Source organism: Rhinoderma darwinii, chromosome 1, assembly GCF_050947455.1.
Source record: "Rhinoderma darwinii isolate aRhiDar2 chromosome 1, aRhiDar2.hap1, whole genome shotgun sequence".
In the NCBI taxonomy this organism is placed as follows: Eukaryota; Metazoa; Chordata; class Amphibia; order Anura; family Rhinodermatidae; genus Rhinoderma; species Rhinoderma darwinii.
In genome coordinates, this window is record NC_134687.1 from 600,251,948 (window position 1) to 600,270,779 (window position 18,832).

General features: G+C 37.2%; 1 protein-coding gene across 1 annotated transcript in view; it reads left to right on the top strand.

Moving 5' to 3' along the window:
• SETBP1 (SET binding protein 1) overlaps positions 1-18,544 on the top strand; it is a 151,262-nt gene extending 132,718 nt beyond the window's left edge. Inside the window, 2 exon segments of the mRNA XM_075840616.1 lie at positions 12,049-12,207; positions 14,559-18,544. Of these exon segments, the coding sequence (XP_075696731.1) occupies positions 12,049-12,207; positions 14,559-15,040 (641 nt within the window). The 3' untranslated portion in view covers positions 15,041-18,544.
• The last annotated feature ends 288 nt before the right edge of the window (positions 18,545-18,832 follow it).

Sequence of the window (18,832 nt, forward strand, 5' to 3'; positions counted from 1 at the left end):
CTTGTCTGGGTGACCACTATCTAAGTACCTTTAAAGAGGCTCTGTCACCACATAAGTGGCCTATTTTGTACATGATGTGATCGGCGCTGTAATGTAGATTACAGCAGTGTTTTTTATTTAGAAAAACGATCATTTTTGACGGAGTTATGACCTATTCTAGCTTTATGCCAATGAGTTTCTCAATGGACAACTGGGCGTGTTTTACTATATGACCAAGCGGGCATTGTACAGAGGAGTGTATGACGCTGACCAATCCGTGACCAATCAGCTTTATACACTTCTCTCCATTCATTTACACAGCACTAGCGATATAGTTATATTGCTATGTGCAGCCACATATACAAACACTAACATTACTGCAGTGTCCTGATAATGAATATAAATTACCTGCAGCCGGGACGTGATGTGTATTCAGAATCCTGTCACTTCTCTGCACGTCTCTGTGATTTACAGCACAGCAGGCGTAGTCTCGCACGATTACGCTGTAAACTGTCATCCACAGCGAGATCTCGCTGTGCTGTGCTGTAATTCACAGAGACGCTACAGAAGTGGTCAGGATAATGAATACACATGACGTCCTGGCTGGAGGTAATGTATATTCATGGTTATGACACATGGGTAGCGTTATAGTGTGTTTATGTGACTACAAATAGCGATATAGCTATATCGCTATGTGCTGTATAAATCAATGGCGAGAAGTGTATGACGCTGATTGGTCACTGATTGGTCAGCGTCATACACTCCTCTGTACAATGCCCACTTGGTCATATAGTAAAACACGCCCAGTTGTCCACTGAGAAACTCATTAGCATAAAGCTAATATAGGTCATAACTCAGTCAAAAATGATCGTTTTTCTAAATCAAAAAAACTGCTGTAATCTATATTACAGCACCGAACACATCATTTACAATATACGCCACTTATGATGTGGTGACAGAGCCTCTTTAAGCTACAAAAGAAGTCACAGGAAGTTCTATCTGCTATACAGAACCTTGCCATGCTACACATTCTGGTTTGTCTCTGCACCCCCCAGTACCTAGAAAGACAGAGGCCCCACCAGTTCCCCATATATTCTTAAATGCAGCTTTATTTGGGTCTCCTCACAACCTGAACATGCTTACAATGGCTACGCACCCGGTAGGCAGGTGTCAATATTTTATTTTATTTTTTTGCCTCATGGCTTCGTAGTTTTGTATATAATGGACCTTAAATATTGGATTGTAAGTTCAGCAGGGCAAGTTGTCTGATAATTTTGTCTCTATATCTCTGCATAAAAATGTATAAGCTGTCCAAAAAAAGAGATTATTGTTCTTTCATTGCTATAAATCCTCCTCCAGCACATTTATCATGACAACGCGTTTAGCTTATCTACCGGCTGCTTTTCACAGTCACCCGTGATGTGGACAGTCGTAAACCCCTTTTATAAATATTGGATCTGTATGAGGCACCTTTTAGTTTGTGCCAAATGGATGTGCCCGTGTGTGACTCTGGGTTGAAAAGCTGTACACAATGTTTTCTCTGACACAAAATGCTGTATTTCCCTCCCCTAGCTTGTAGTTTCCCAGAGGCCAAATAATTCTACAGCAGCCGCAGATCTGAAACATTATATTTTTATGCAACTTGAACTGGAGTCAAAGCTCCCAATCACAACCCTTCTTCCAAAATGGATGCTTTGTTTAATTTGTAGTTTAAATCTAATTGTATTAGAGCAGATTTTTCTGTAGAATTATTGTCATAACTTTACTACAACCATAAAGAGAGACCATTCTTCATTTCCATATTTCTTTAAAAGCTGTCTGGTTCACTAAAACCGGTGGTTACATAGTCCATTTTCAATTTTATGGACCACCAATTCTAAATTTTCCTTTTCTCAATCCCAACAGAATCATAGTCCCCCATAGAGTCTTTGCTTGCGGGTCACATTGTAAATTTACTTCCCGACCACCGACAAGGTCCTCTTTTGACATGTCTATATTACAGGTCAAAGATCTTTTATAGATCCAAATAATTCATGGCCTACTGCATTTCGATGAATCTGGAGTTTCATCAGGATCACCTTTAACTTTATTTATAATCATGCCTGATTAGTGCTGATCATTGAAGTTAAACTTTGGGAATGGCGGCTTCTCATCTCTTGACCTCCATGATGTACTACCATTCCCACCACTCCCCCAGATGTTCCCAACGCAGTCCTGTTGCTTCTTAATTTCCTATTACTCCGTATAAACCCTGTAATTCCGATCAGTCTGGCTATTCCAGATTGAAATGGAGTTTAACACAATTTTTATGAATGACGTGGAAAGTTCCAGCTTGAAGAAATATTTCTGTATTATACGTCCACGTAATATAAAATATATATATATATATATATATGTGTGTGCGTGCGTGCGTGCGTGCGTGCTCGTCTAGGTTTAGAATCATCTGTTTTGTACCTTAGAAATTCTCCTTCGGCTTAGGATGTCAGGGCTGTTCCACTGCTAATCACCCCCAAGCCCCAGTTGTTACTTTAAAGAGGCTCTGTCACCAGTTTATAACTGCCCTATCTTCTACCTAATCTAATAGGCGCTTTAATGTAGATAAGTAATGTGGTGTTTTAAAAAAACAAGTTATGAGCATTTGAAGTGTTATGCAAATTTGTTCTTAATGACCAAGTGGGTGTTTTTTGTTTTTTTACTTTGGTCAGTGTCCTACACTTCTCTTTACAACACCCACTTAGTCAAATCAGTGTCATAGACTTCTCTTCATTCATGTTCAGCTGTACTCGTGAGATCACGCTGTGCTGTCACTTACTCCTACTGTCACTTTACCGGAGTGTCGGGAGAATGAAAAGGCATCGCTTACAGCCAGAAGGCAATGTCTTTTCATTCTCCCGACACTCCAGGACCAAAGTAAAAAAACACCCACTTGGTCATTATGCAAATTTGTTCTTAACACTTAAAATGCTCATAACTTTGTCAAAAATAAACGTTATTATGAAAAAAAACAATACATTACTTATCTACATTAAAGCGCCTATTAGATTAGGTAGAAGAAGGGTAGTTATAAACTGGTGACAGATCTTCTTTAAGTGTGCCAATACACTCGGCGCAGGATCAAGGTTGATGGGGGCCCTCCTCTATACTAACACATAATGCCATAGTAACTTGAGCTGCAATAAACATTAAATAATTATCAGCAAATCTTTCCGCTGTTGACATAACTCAACAACCTTTCGAAATATATAGTGGCAGCCCTACTGTCCCCCCAACCTGTGTTGAAATGGAATGCAAGAGGTGTCCGATAGTTGCTTCTCCCCTTCCCCTGACAATAAGACTTTTTGCTCGCCGACCAAATTTTTTCTAGTTAGCAGTGCAGCAGATGGCGCCTCTGAGCTCTGTACAAGTAGAATCAAGCTCTAAACCTTAGCAATATAAATTGGTAGAAAAAATAATACATTCACCACCTGGCAGAATTTGAGAAGGGCTAGAGGAAATAGGTGGTGGCGGCCACTAGGACATTACCCCTTTTGTCCTCCCGATCAACCTACTTTGCCTTACAACAGTAATTGTTAATCATATGCCCGGATAAGACGGTTCCGAACAACAAATATCTGGGTGTAGGTTTCTAAAATAACTGCTTCCAATTGGCGACTTGAAGTGGGAGCACCATAAAGCAATAGCAGGAGGGGAAGGATGCAGATGCAGTTGTATGTGATGATCAATGGCACTGCGAAATCCTCACCACCTGAAAAAAAACAAGGACATATGCCCGGTGCTAGCAACGACATTGTCAGGATGACTGTCCATTACAGGTTACATATTTCTCTTCGATTTCATTCAATGTATAAATATATATCTTGATCCTTTTCCTATAGTTTACCATTTGGCGTCGTGAAATCTTTTCGTTGACCCCTTGCATGTATTTATCCTTTATCTTGTTGCGTTTGTACATATTAGTCAGAGATTGTTTATTGCTTCTTCCCCCATCTCTCGGAGGAATATGATTCACACGTTTTCAGATTTATTTGAGCAAAAAGCAATAAATATACCGCTTCAATTTTCACTGCTGGAACACAGCCAGGATTTTTAATGAATCCGGCCTGCGCTATTGAAGTGGTCTAGGATCTCCAAGGCTCTAGGCTCTGTTAGATTATACACATACACTCACACTCCTCCTCCCTTTTCTCTCCGCTCCTCGCTCCCCACGGACTGCATGAGTCACACACCAATGCAGGTTTATTTTTCAGACTTGGCTCTGGTTAGAATTAGGATGAGTCTTTTATAATTCCAGCTATGGAAGGTTTCCTCTGCATTTCATCTAAGCTGCCAGGAGACGCCATGTTTTGTCGCTAAGCCGCCTTTCTTACCGGGCAGTAAAGTAGTTCAATGTCTTTCATTAGATGTTTTCACCCAGAAGATTTGTAATAATTTGACCCACACAGCTATTTTTTCTTCAATGCATTAACTAGACTGCTCAAATCCCCCAGCCGTAGCATTTGCAGATTTTAATCACCCTACGATTGGAGCATCGTTTATTAGATGGCGATGTGCAGCCTAGCTTGCACATTTTGAACCATTTGAGTAATATTTTTAGCTGCTTCTAATAAGGAATGTATTTCAAGGGAGACATTGTTTTAACCTTTTCCTGAGTGGCCTGAGTGGAAGAAATAAGGTGGTCATTGAACAATTCCACTAAAAATATTATACTAAATGTGAAGCCCACCTGAAGACATTCTCTTTACATGTCATCTTAAACCTAAGGGACCATAGGGCACTGTAAAGCACTAAAATCATTTTAGAGCTTGTCCATGGTTTCCTTCACTGAAATTCCCTCTCACAATTCTCACGCTACTGAATCTTTAATGATGGGGGTCAGAGATCACAGACCACACTAATAACTTCATCTGACTATAATGCCAACAGGTTTTTAAAGGTGGATAGACAGATATATTTCAGAACTAATTTACTATCCTAACACAACCCTCTGCCAAGAATATAAGTAAAATAATACAGCCCCCTGTGGACAAGAGTATGCCTACTATAATTCTGCCCCCGATAGACAGGATGCAGTATAATTGTAGCTATTTTTCTGTCCATAGGGGGCAGAATTATGGCAGGTATATTCTTGTCCATAGGTTATAGTATTATAGTAGTTATATTATTGTATATAGTAGTTCTATTCTTGTACATAGGGGCAGTATTATAGTAGTTATATTCTTGTACATAGGGGCAGTATTATAGTAGTTATATTCTTGTACATAGGGGACAGTATTATAGTAGTTATATTCTTGTATATAGGATGCAGTTTTATAGTAGTTATATTCTTGTACATAGGGGCAGTATTATAGTAGTTATATTCTTGTACATAGGGGCAGTATTATAGTAGTTATATTCTTCTACATAGGATCAGTATTATAGTAGTTATATTCTTGTATATAGGGGGCAGTATTATAGTAGTTATATTCTTGTACATAGGAGGCAGTATTATAGTAGTTCTATTCTTGTACATAGGAACAGTATTATAGTAGTTGTATTCTTATACATAGGGGCAGTCTTATAGTAGTTATATCCTTGTACCTAGGGGCAGTATTATAGTAGTTATATTCTTCTACATAGGATCAGTATTATAGTAGTTATATTCGTGTATATAGGGGGCAGTATTATAGTAGTTATATTCTTGTACATAGAAGGCAGTATTATAGTAGATATATTCTTGTCCATAGGGGGAATCATTATGACAGATTCTTATCATCCTCAAGTTACTTTCTCTGTGTGGCACAGGTTATATTCTCATTTTGGTGACTTAAACAGCCAAATAAATAAATTTTAGCATGGACACATTATGTAACATCATGGATAAATGGTTTGCAGAGAGACAGTGTTTATTATATACTGTATATATTTGCTGCATAGTGCAAGCTGTTCCATAAGTATTTAAGACCTTTATTTAGATGCGCTATCTATAAGCATCTAATTACACCCATTTAATTTGTTTGGTTATATATATTTAGTTATATAGTTCTATAGCTTCAGTCCAGTAACTTTTTTTTTTAAATTATTTTTTATTCTTTATTAATTTTTTAAAAATGTTAATTGAACAGGTAGGAGAGCAATATTTAAAGGGGCTCTCTAATTGTATAAAGCTAAGGCTAAAATAACAGAGCACATGTAGTGCACTAATGTTTCTAGTATACCGTGTGTTCAAATTCAGTTTCCAAGTGCTGATCTCAAGGGTCTGTAAGCGATGCCTAAATAGATCCCTATGGATGTATCCACTGCAAAGAGCAACTCTGCTTTGGTGAACGCAATGCCTTATATTGCTACATATATTACAACAAGGTAATGATCATCCCCACAGAGCATCCCCTTGTGGTTAGAAAATCTTGAACCTCTGCGATCAATTGATTGTAGGTTCGACTTCATTCTAAGAACTTGTTTCCCAGTGGGAGCAATTCCTTTTAAAGGGGCATCCAGCTCTTGGCACTGCCGCAGCTATTGTCAGAAATTATTTTGAAACATAGGGACCCTAGGGAGTTTAAAACAATGAAACCCCCATTATGATATTAGACTAGTTGGGTCCAGATTGGTCTGCTTTGCATAATTCTTAGGTATTGTTCTACATCTTACTTAGTCTGCAATTTGTCTAGAAAACAGCTTTTTTAGAGAGATGGTTGGTGCTTTTTCCAACATCCGTGTACTACCAGAACACCCTCTGGTCTACCAGCGCATATTTTTTGACCATCTCCAGCAGACATAGGGGACATGGTGTCCTCTTGTGGTCTTTATAGTAAACTGTGTGGCCACCTGTAGAGTCTTCCAGTTGGCAAGATCATCTGGAGCCCAGAACAGGCTCCAAATCAAATAAATCTATAAATAAATCTATAAATCTATAAAGATTTCCATCAGAGACATTTATGACATATCCGCAGGATATGTCATAAATGTCAGGTCCGGGTCCCACATATGGAACTTACACCTATCTCTAGAACGGGACCCTCTAATATACCGCTCTGTGTTGTGGCTGAAGCGTGTGATTTCCGACCAAGAATTACAAAAATAGCATAGCCCGCTGAGCTACGCTGTTGCCATAAGTCCCAGAAAACTGAATGGAAGTTACAGAAACAGCGTAGCACGCATGCTACGCTGCTTCCGTAACTGCCATTCACTACTATGGGAGTTACGGAAACAGCGTAGCTCAGCGGGCTACGCTGTTTCCGTAATTCATGGTCAGAAATCACACGATTCAGCCACATCACAGAGGATTATAACCGGGTTTAGGGGGCCCCGTTCTAGAGATAGGTGAGGGCTCCTGTGGCTATGTCATAAATGTCTCTGATAGGAAAACCCTTTTAAGTAGGGTTTGACGTGTCATTCTTTCGAAAAAACAAAAAGGCTTTTGTTGCCAAGTCATTTGGACTGCAGAATCTCTTTACGTGTGCTGCTGACTGAGTTTTCTAGTTCGGTTTGACATTAACCAATTAAATGAAGCTTAATTTGCAGCAACCTCCAGTGAAGAGTCGAAGTAAATAAGTAGAATAATTACGGTTTTGGGTCATATCGTATCGTCTTCTTAATGAGCGAGTGTCTTGTATTGTGCAATGTTAAAGTTCATTTTTATTAGTATTAGGAGAAGGGAGTCCGTGGTAGGAGCGATGCCTCTGGACACACTGAAATTGATCAGTCTGCCGGAATGAGCTTTGTGGGTTTATTATCTGGGAGTTCATCACTATCTCAGTGCTCATCTAATTCCTGAGAGGGTTTCAAAGCTCTCATCAGCGTGTTCGTTCTTCTAAGTGAGTGGCTTGACATGAAGAAGATGGGGGCGGGTGGGAGTTGTGTAATGACTCTACTTAGAAGGTTTAGTGTGAACAAGGTAAAATGTTGAGCTCTTGAGATTAAAAGCTGCGTATTACTTAAAACGTACAATGAAAATATAGCCCCGATGTAGTGGGTTTGTACAGAGAACTGAATAAATTACCAGAAATGGTTCATTACCGGTTCTTTTATCATAAGATAGTAGTCTTTAATTATTTGCCAACTATGGGATGTTTTCATAATCCTTTTTCCATGTTGACAACAGGTCCTCCAAATACCTTTTCAAGAACCTCCCAAGGCTTCCTGCCAGACTTGATATTTCTGTTATATATATTTCCTCTTTTGGACCATAGGAATTTCTCAGTGTTTATTAGCTTACATTATTACAACATCCATAATGTGCAATTGATTTATATGAATTATTTATTTATGCTGCTTTTTTATATAGCGACAACATATTCTGCAGTTCTGTACAGTGGTTCATCATTTAAATCGGTCCCTATCCTTGGTGGGATTTACAATTTAATTTCCTAATCTCCGATAACACACACGAGCTACTTTCATAAGAAGCTATTTAACCACGACCATGATATAACTCATGGATGTAGGTCATGTTTTAACCACGACCATGATATAACTCATGGATGTAGGTCATGTTGGCATTACATTGACGTCTCTAAAGTTTGTATTTTATTGGCTTGAATGGTATGTTTGTCCTCTCTGCGCTTTTAGAATTCTACCCAAATACTTTTTGGGTATAGCCCTTTCTGCTAGCTATCCCAATGAGTGTGTGTTCATGAGGTGCCTGCTTGGGAACAATCCCTCTTTCCCAATGAGCTGAAGTCAGTAATAATATTTAGGATGTTGGAAGACTTGATCAGACTTTAAAAGTCAAGATGATGTTGAGATGAGGAGGGCTCTCCTAAACCACTTTTTTTTACCGTATTAAATATATATTTTGGGTGGAACTCCTTTTTTGCCTCTCCGACTTGTCACGCAGGTGAACGCAATTCGTTCCTTTTATAGTATATGAAATAATTTAGTCTTTACACGTTATAACGGTTTTAGATGTGATAAATTATATTCGCTCCTGGTGTGATCTATTGGAAGAATCCCTACACACTGTACCTTTTTAAACATGTAATGTCAAAGGCATGTATGACAGCCCTGCAATAAAACCTCATCTTCGCAGCACTTTATGGTGACAGGTGTTATTACCAGAATCCATCATCTGGTTTCTACAAGATTAATGGAGATGAAATGAATAATCGAGACTTTCAGCAACAGCCATTATATTGCCATTCTGTTCCAACTGCTTTTGTTGAGTCAATCTTTCCACAAAAACAGCTTCTTCTAGTATCCATATACTTATCTTGTTTTTATATTTTGATGGTTGGGAACTTGAAGAGCAAATCCGTTGTTAGAATGGAATATAACCAATATTTACTATTCCTACCTACTATTAATCTGGCATCCAGGAGGTCAATATGGCAGATTTTAGGATTTTTTTGAAACATGAATTCTCAAACACCTGTTCAGGATAACAAAGTAGCTGAGTGCTTTGCTCCGTTTCAATGGGTCAAATCCAACCAAGAACAATACCTGCATGGAGTTTGTATGCTCTACCCATGTTGATCTTTCCTCCAATTTTTCCCAATTTTCTCTCACATTCCAAAAACATAAACAGGATGGGTTGATAGATCTGCTACTAAATTGGCCATAGTGTGTATGAGATTTGGAGATTAGATTGTGAGCTCCTGGGGACACGGACTGATGGTGATGGTGTACACCACTGAACAATATGTTGACATTGTACATAAGGATCAGGGCCAGCACCTAATGGTCTGCCACACGTATCTGATGCCTTTTCTTCTACACCAGCCAGAGTTCCATAATTTCAAGTGCCCAGTTAATTAGAATTTTATTATATTACAAGCCATTTAATTACATTAAAGAGCCTATGGATAATTGTACTACTTTTTATTATGATGTCTACTTAATTTAATACCAGAGGAAAATGTTTAGGGTTTAGGATTGAAAATTATATCATTATGATCAATTTTAAAATTGTAATCTCCTCACTGTGGTTCTCCTCAGTGATCTGCATCATTGTCCTATTATTAGTGTTTAGTCCTAATCACTGCATAACACTAAATGAGACCATCTGCCTGAGGGACCTGACGGTTGGCCAAGTAAATTTAGCTGTGGTTCATAGGGCAGAGGATTATCTACGTTCGTGTGTACATTGGGCAACTTGATGGGCCTTGTATACCTGAGCATTCCACCACCACTAAGGATGTATGTAGGTGTTAAAAAGAAATATAGCACACTAGTACTTCTCCTTTTAAACCCCATGTACTCACTACTTGTAGGTGACCCCACTAATGCTATAAAGTGGTTTTTCTTTCTCAATATCACCTTAACCTCGAGGGACCTCAAAAAGCTCTTCTCCTCGAACATCTCTTTTAGTCAATAGTACGCCTGTTAGATGCCTCGACCTATCAAGGATACTCATATCTGATCAGTTTAACCTTCATCCCTCCTATCCATGGAAGCAAGCAACTAACCATTAATATGTGTATTGAGGGGAAGGGCCTCCTAGTTGTATCAAAGCTGAAGGGAGTCCACGGGAGAGACAAGTCGATTGTCTTTAATATGTAAACATTGAGTTTAGACTGGTAACATATGTTCAGTAATTGAGTTTTGGACGTCCTCTAAAAGCAACGTTAGCTTGGAATCATTCTAATCTATACCATGGGGATGTTATACTGGGTATCATGTTGATTTAATATGTGAAGTGATGTTCAAATTGAAGTTATAGTCTATTTATATGTAAGGACTACAAGTGCGTTCCCATCTGTAAATATTTGAATAATTGTGTCTATAGGTCATTCGAGATGGAGAGTCATTTCTCTGGTTAGTTTAAATGTATTCGTATAACAAATTTCTTCTCCGCTAAAACAGTATGAAGACCTGTTAACAGACCCTGTCACTAGTTTATCATAAATGCAGAATCTACTGCACAAGCTAATTATACAGACGTTTATGCATTGTATGGCAGCATCTATATATTATTTTAATGCAAACATGAACCATGTGGATAATGGAATATATTGGTGCTTTAAAATGAAGACTGAAAACTCGATCACCCAAAATTGCAAATTTGATCTCTCAAAGAAGAAGCCAAAACTAAATCTGGTCAAGAAAAATCGGGTCTAGATCAGGGATGGTCTTCTCAAAGGGGTGGTGTTTTTGGAGACGTTTTTATTTAAATATTGGGCAAAAAATAGTAGTGAGATTTTGCATTTTATCTGGTGATAAGGTATAAACCATATTTGATTTGTGTCTTATTATTTTTAAACACTGTAGTTTAAAGGAAGTATGGCACCACTTTTGGTCTCCCACACTACTAAGGCTATGTTCATATCTGCGCTACAATTTAAGTTATTTTGTTCCATCAGAGGAACAGAATAATGGAAGAAATGGTAGCACCGGCTCCGTCGCATGAAAGAAACCAACGGAACTCATTGAGCTTAATGGGTTCTATTGGGTTTCCTGTCATTTTGCCAACCAAAATGGGTGATCGAGCCTCCGACACAGATGTGAAGAGAGCCTAACACCGCTAGATAGGTATGGAGGAGACCAGTTTTATCATTATGATGGCGGCGATTAAATTACAAGTAGCACTAGGAAAATTTGTTTTTAATCCTCACTCGCGTATGGTAATGAGACGTGAGGAGTCCAAACTTCTCTGCTGTAAACCTCTCCAACCCCTACACTCTTCTCTTGAGTGACGCCGCTTGTGGTCTACTGTGTCATTATGTGCTATACGCTAGAGCAGTCACTCGATCAGTGGGGATGGGTTGGGGAGTGTTTACAGTGGAGAAGTCGGACATATTTTATTCGCATACGGCACGTGAGGATTAAAAGTTGATTTTCCTAGTGTTGCAGTTTGATTGCTGACATAGATGATACAACTTGTTTCCTCTACAACTATCTAGTTGTATGGGGGGGGGGGGGCAAAAGTGGTGACTGACTCCCTTAAAATTTTGGGTAAAGTTTTTGGAGAAGTTTTTCTCCCACCATATTTAAAAAAACGATCTTTTACCACCAAAAGAATGCACATCTCCTTTAGCTCTTACATTTTTCCATGACTGGCTATTGAACTAATTATTGCTTATGATGCAAACGTTTTACATACGTTCTTACATCAAAATTGATTTTTTTCTTTGTGTTCCTTTTTTCATCTTTCAGGTTTAACGAGTGCTCATCAGAAATCTGATCCGTTGTCGCAGCATAATAAAAGTGAAACTACTTCTTCCAACAATATGACCAAAAGGAAGCCAGCAGCAGAATCTGCATCCGTGCCTCCAAACCCCCTCTTAACCTTCTTTTCATCATCCAATGAGTCAGGTCAGTATGAGTTATAGAAGTGAGATTTTGTTTGAGTACTGTGCCCAAGGTATTTTAGACAATAAACACTCCTGTATGTTCTGACTATCACACATCATTTATAGTACTAGTCTCCTCGTACGGTGCAGAGACCTTTTTGGGCTACCCTTAGGCTCCAGGGCCCAGGTACGACCGCAGTCTCTGCATCACCTATAAATAAGCCCCTTCCCGGACCCCCTGGCGTTCTACATAACCAGTGCAGGGATCTATTTTACGTCAAGTTTTGATTAGTAGAACCATATGTGTTATGTGTGTTACATCTTGAATACAGGCTGATAAAAGGGTTAATGGAAAAAAGTAGCCAAGTTTTTTATTTTAACTATTGGTTGTGTCTCGTATTGGAACTGGACTCCATTGAAGTGATTGCAATACCACACACAACCTGTGGAAAGATGTGGCACTGTTTTTGTTAGAATGCAGCCATGTTTTTCTAATCCTGTATAAATTCACTAAATCAACCATATCATCCTGTGACACCATAATAGTAAATGGAGGGTGAAAAATTTGATGTAATAATCATCATGTATTTGGATTAACCATCAATTAGATGTCTGCTATTGTTTGCCACTATATTAGCCGGTTTATAGCAATACAGAGTATTCTAGATATTCAAAATATGCATGTGGGGAAAAATGTGCATGTGCTCCGGAATTTAAAAAAAATAAAATCTTTAAATAGTGCGAATGAAAATGTTGGTATTTATCTGCAGTCCAGATGTTGGGATAATTTGGTGAAATATACAAGAAACTGTTAATGGGGAAATTGGACTGCATCGTGAGTTTCCTGTAATTAATGAAGATCTCTTTGAAAACGTCTTCACTGAAAAGAAATCTGCAGTCTGAGCCCAGATGTTATTCAGAATACAAGATCTTTCCTTCAGAATGCCCCTAGGCAAAACAAACTGATAAAATGCATAATGAGTTTCAACTAATTAAGACCAAACTTTACTTTTAACCTTTAATATATAACTGGGCGCAGTTATTGGAACGCACGGATACCGGCAGTTTTGGTTGGCATATGGGATGTATATTTTGTTATTCAGTGGACCACAGTAGATAGAACGACCTTATTTACTCTAGAACAGCTGGCTCAATCTTTCTCTCATTTGTTTGCATGGCATGTTCTTTATAAATGTTAAGAGATCCAAGCTGTGTATCAAACTGTTAGGAGCCCAAAACATATGTATGGGCCCCTAGCCGTTGATGGCAGAGATCTAATTCATTTAGATGTAACATTGTCCTTGATAAATAATGGCAATTAATTTCTGTATTGACACACATTAAAGGGATAGTCTCACCTGATCACTGCAGGTCCAGCTCCCGCCAGCCCCGGCAAGCAGCTGATTTTTATTTATTTTTTTTTGGGGGGGGGGAATCGTAGTCTGTAGTATTAAATGCCGGCCATTCAGATGAATGGCCGTCCATGTAATACACGGACAGCTCGAGTTTGCCAGAACGCGAACCACTCTGACTTGTACAGGGAATCCCGGGCAGGGGACCCTCCTCTTGTGTTTATATGCATGTGGTCTTCGTTAAAACAACCCATTTAAGGTAATGTATTATATGTACAATAATGCCTTCGATTATTGTACTATATGTACATGAGATGCTCATGGACATATTTCCCCTTAATAGCACTCCCAGTGGTTAGAAATGGGATTAACCCAGTGGTTTAGTACAAACCATAATAGTTAAAGGTATTGCTTGGTTTACAAAACTTGTTTTCTAATACCTTTGTAGGGAATTCCTAGTTAATAGGGGGGCTGATCCTTCGTTCAGGATCTTCATCTACCGGCCAGTGCAGAGAACAGATGCACAGAGTGCACATAGATATCATTGACACATCCCACAGCTTATTAAGCTAAAAACACCTTCTGTTCTGCCATACGTGGATCTGTGGTTAAAGGGCCAATACAGCTTATATGGTTTAAAATCTCTAGTCTAAGTTATTGTACGCAATTCTTTAAAAAGAAAAACAAACACCCAACTCAATGTGAGATCAATTAAAAATTAATGCAAATGAAAAGTGAAGCAGTTGCCTATGAAGTAATTTGACTGGTTGTTCTAGTCAACTCCTCTAATTTTTCTTTATACCAGTTCTGATAAAGCTCCCTACTGTGTTATGTCATTACACTAAGGATTCAAAGTACACCAAAGATCATAACAAAAATAATCTGTGTCATGCTCCGCCCCTTCAGGCACTGCATTAAGTATAGCACTTCATATCTGTTTTGCCTAGGGTATTCCTTTAAATACAGCCATAAATTTTAGTTTTGTTGATCCAACTCATAAGAAATTGTTTCTTCTTTACAGCCAATGCCTCACTACGAAATCGTTTCAAAAGATGCGAGATTGAAGCGATCCAGGGCGAAGTGAGGAAAATGTGCAACTACAACAAAATTCTGTCCACCAAAAAGAATATGGATCATGTGAACAAAATCCTAAAGGCCAAGAGATTACAGAGACAATCCAAGACTGGCAATAACTTTGTGAAGAAGCGAAGAGGTCGCCCAAGAAAGCAACCAGTCTTGTTTGACGATGACTCTAGAGACCAAATGCCTGTTCTGGAGAAATGTGTTGACCTCCCCAACAAACGAGGTCAAAAGTTTAATTCACAGCAACCAGATCAGAAAAACAAAGACACAGTAATGGACACCATTGAAGCAGTCATACATATGGCAAGAGAAACTCAAAATTCTCGAGTGCCAAGAAACGGGAAGAGGAAATTTATTGAGGAAGAGGTGAAGACAAAAAGACACCGGAAGAGACGAGGGGAATCTGAAAATAGCCCCTGAGATCACTACAGACTTCTGTTTCATTTGATAATCAGGCTGACAATTAATGTAAAAGGGTATAACCCCCTTGAAACGGCTGCAGCTATTTTTGTCCCCCATTTAACATTACAAAATAATTGCTTTGTACTACAGTAAATGTACAAATCTCTTGGCACTAGACTTCAAACTTGTACCTTCATGCTTTACTGTATTTTATTGTCATTAGTGGAAAAGACAACCTGTGTTGGGTATTCAGAATATGTACCTTTATATTTTAGGGTAGTGATATATTCTCCTCCATTCCGGGACTCAAAAAAAGGTCTGAACAATTTCACTAGCAGTATAAGAGATTTCTGGTAATAGAAGTAGCCAGTCTAAATGGGGAGGGGGAGGGGCACCAACGGAATGGTAAATATTTTTTTACATTTTTATTTTTTTTATTTTATAAAGTCCCCCATATTGCCACCACCATAGTGTAATTTAGCAAATGAATGTGTAAAAAAACCAAGATTCTCCATGTTTATCTACACTATATACTTTGTAGATACTCATCCAGGTCATGACGCAAGGGTGGGTTTGCTTTGGTGCATTTCGATGAGCCTTTCATGACTTGAGACTGGCTATTTCCTTTATTCTCCTTTTTATTTTTATTTTTCCTTTGAAACTGGACAAAGTTTAACACACACCTAAGTTAACTCTATTATATCAAATCTTTATGCAGATAATTTGTCAACCAATAAGCTTTGAGCATAATTTTTGGATGCTGCAGGACCCCACCCACTTTTTTCTGTTCTTTCTTTAGACATTACCCCTGTATTGCACCTTAACCACAACATAGGATAATGTTGTATCCAAGAGGTGCAGTGTCTTACCAATTTTATTTTTTTAAATAATTTTCTTTTTTTATTTAAGCAATTACCGAAAAGGCTGTATACCTGAACAACTAATAGAATAATAACGAATCTATTGATAGTTGTTACAGTGGAGCAAGTGTTCTTATCTTAAAACTATAGGATATCATAACTGCAATTGTTCACACTTTAAGCCACATTGGGAAGAAGGAATCCTGATGTGGTTGCCTTAATACATTTTTATTTTTTTCTTCTGTTGTATATAATGTAATTATAACATTTTTCAGTCTGCATGATTGCAAACTGTCTGTGACTTAAAGTCTGTCTATTGGTCCGTTAGCTATTGATTTAAAGTTCCAATCTGAAACGTAGCAATTGATTTTAAGGCCCAAGAAAAAAAATACAAAAATCTATAAGGACTCCCACCCAAATTGATTGTATTGAATCTGGATTACATGGTAGCAGGCACCTAAATTAAACACACTACATTTAATAGTAATCCTAATAGTAATTCTTCAGTTTATATAAAAGTCCCAGCATCCCTGGTCAACCATAGAATACTTTATTTACATTATGAACTGTTTTTTTTTCAATAGTAGAATTTAAGAACGTAATCTAAGATGGTTCCTTGTATCTGTTAAAATAAAAATAATTGCACTTAGAAATGTATTTTTCATTTTGTGGTTTTAGCCTGACCTTTTATAGATTTCCCATAAATCAACCTGCTTTTCCTATATCTTCTGCCATAGAGAGGAGTCCGGTAGTTGTAAAAATTGAATTAAAAAAATATAATTTTCAGTTTTTGCAGTGTATTTATAGAATTTGGTGCGTCTCTTTGCACTAAGCCAAAAAAAAAGTAATGCCAGATTTCTTTTAGAAAATATTGTATTATCAATAAAAAAAATAATAAAGGAACTGGACGCTTATCTATAATATAAATTAATTCTATTTTTTTTTTTAAAATTGCTTGAGTCATAATAAAAATTGAGAGCAAGAGGACATAATGATCTTCAGGTAAATCATTACTGGCCTTCTTAAAGCTTTGAAGGAGTCTGTTACTTTATTAAAATATCGAAGCATGATCATCTTCTTCACATACATCTTGAGTTTCCTAAAGACCGTGATACACTTTCTTGGGCCATTTTGAAAGCCATAAATAATAATTTACAGGAGCCCGAGGGCCACAGAGATCTAGAATTTAATAAATCATGGCATGACCAGTTCCATAGTGAATATTTTTGAGAAAATTATGTTTGACTTGTGATACAGGTGGCTCTCAATCTCAGGTGCAAGATTAATGACTATTTTATACATTCAAAAATTTGGTTCCAACAAATTCTAATCATCCATGTAATTTTATTTTTTCCTTGACCAATTTGGTTACGATGTATGCACTAAAGATGCGCCGTAAATTCTCATATAGCTGTAATTTTCTTTTAGGATGGGTGTCTTTTTAGGCAGTTCTTACTGATCTGTGTTAGCATGTAGACTTAGTCACATATTTTTGCTTCAAAGTTTAATCTATGCCGGTAACCCATTGCAGAGTACAAGGAACGTTTTTGTTAATTGTATATAATGAGCATGCTAATGAGTTAAAATAGGTTCAAACAGTGTTATTGCATTTAGGGTTTTGTTTAATAGAAATTAAAGATTTAGGGTTACGATCAGGCTGGATATCCATATCATAGGAAGTTCTCAAGTGTACAACTCGTATATTCAGCATATACATTTCAAGGGTGACAAAGTGGGCTCTTGAGTTTTGCTACATATGTATTCAGTGCAGATCTTTTGCATGTCCCTAAAATTCTCTAATTTTTAATTTTGGTGTAATTTTCCAAATATCTAATTTTATTCATTTTTTTTAATTTTTTTTATTTTCATCAATAGCTTACTCACAGGCTCAGTTGTCTATTGATCAATGATTTTCTCATTAAATAAAATGCATTTCCCAATTTAATTCAAAAGCACATCACTACCCTCCCCTTCTCCGTTTAATAATTCCCATATATGTCTATATTTACACTACAAGGAAAGGAAGACATTATATCGATGATATATAGTGAATGAGCTGCCAATCTATCAACGTGGGGGTGTTACGTTTCAGTCCCACGTTGTTGTTTTTTTCTAAGCTATTTCTTAAGTAATGCACATGAAATGTTATATATGTATATATTTAAGGAAAAAAAAGAACGGGGCACAAAATTGTTTTACAAGTCGTGCTGGCTAATTTTTAGTTTGTATTCATAAGTGGTTTTTAAAAGCCTTTTTTAAAGTGTACTTGCATGTTCTACTTTGATTGTATGTAAACATATTTTAGAACAAAAAAAATGTATTTGTATTTTATTGAATATAGAGGCAAGAAGAAACTTGTACATTGTTTGAAATGTTCTTTTTGTAACAGTTTTTATTCATGAAGCATTTTTGTACATTTAAAAAAAACTGAAAAAAAAAACCCTACAAAATGAATATGAAATTGCTGTTATATGATGCATAGGTACATCAGGCATGCTTTCTTGTCATGCTACGTCATGATCCTAGATGTTGGTTTTTAAACTTATTTTTTTTTCTAAAAGAAAGCTCAGTTTTTTTGCTACCAAATCAGGTTAGCAGTATAGAGCACTTAACTAAAACAAAAAACAAAAAAAAATAATAATCCTATTCATATGTTATTCATTGTGTGAAATTAAATGAATTCAATTCAGACTAATTTACATTGTGGATTCTTTGATTTTATTTGACAAGATTTTTTTATTTAATTTTTAATGGTCTTGTATGATCTATTTTCCAGGGATTCCAACAATTGTACAATTTTCCCAAAATGTTATTTTTTAAAAGAAATATATTTGATCGTGGTTACCAGTCGAGGTCCAAGGATATCTCATTGATGGTTACACATAAAGGCATCTGTTACATAGTTAGTAAGGTTGAAAAAAAAGACATATGTCCATTACGTTCAACTAAG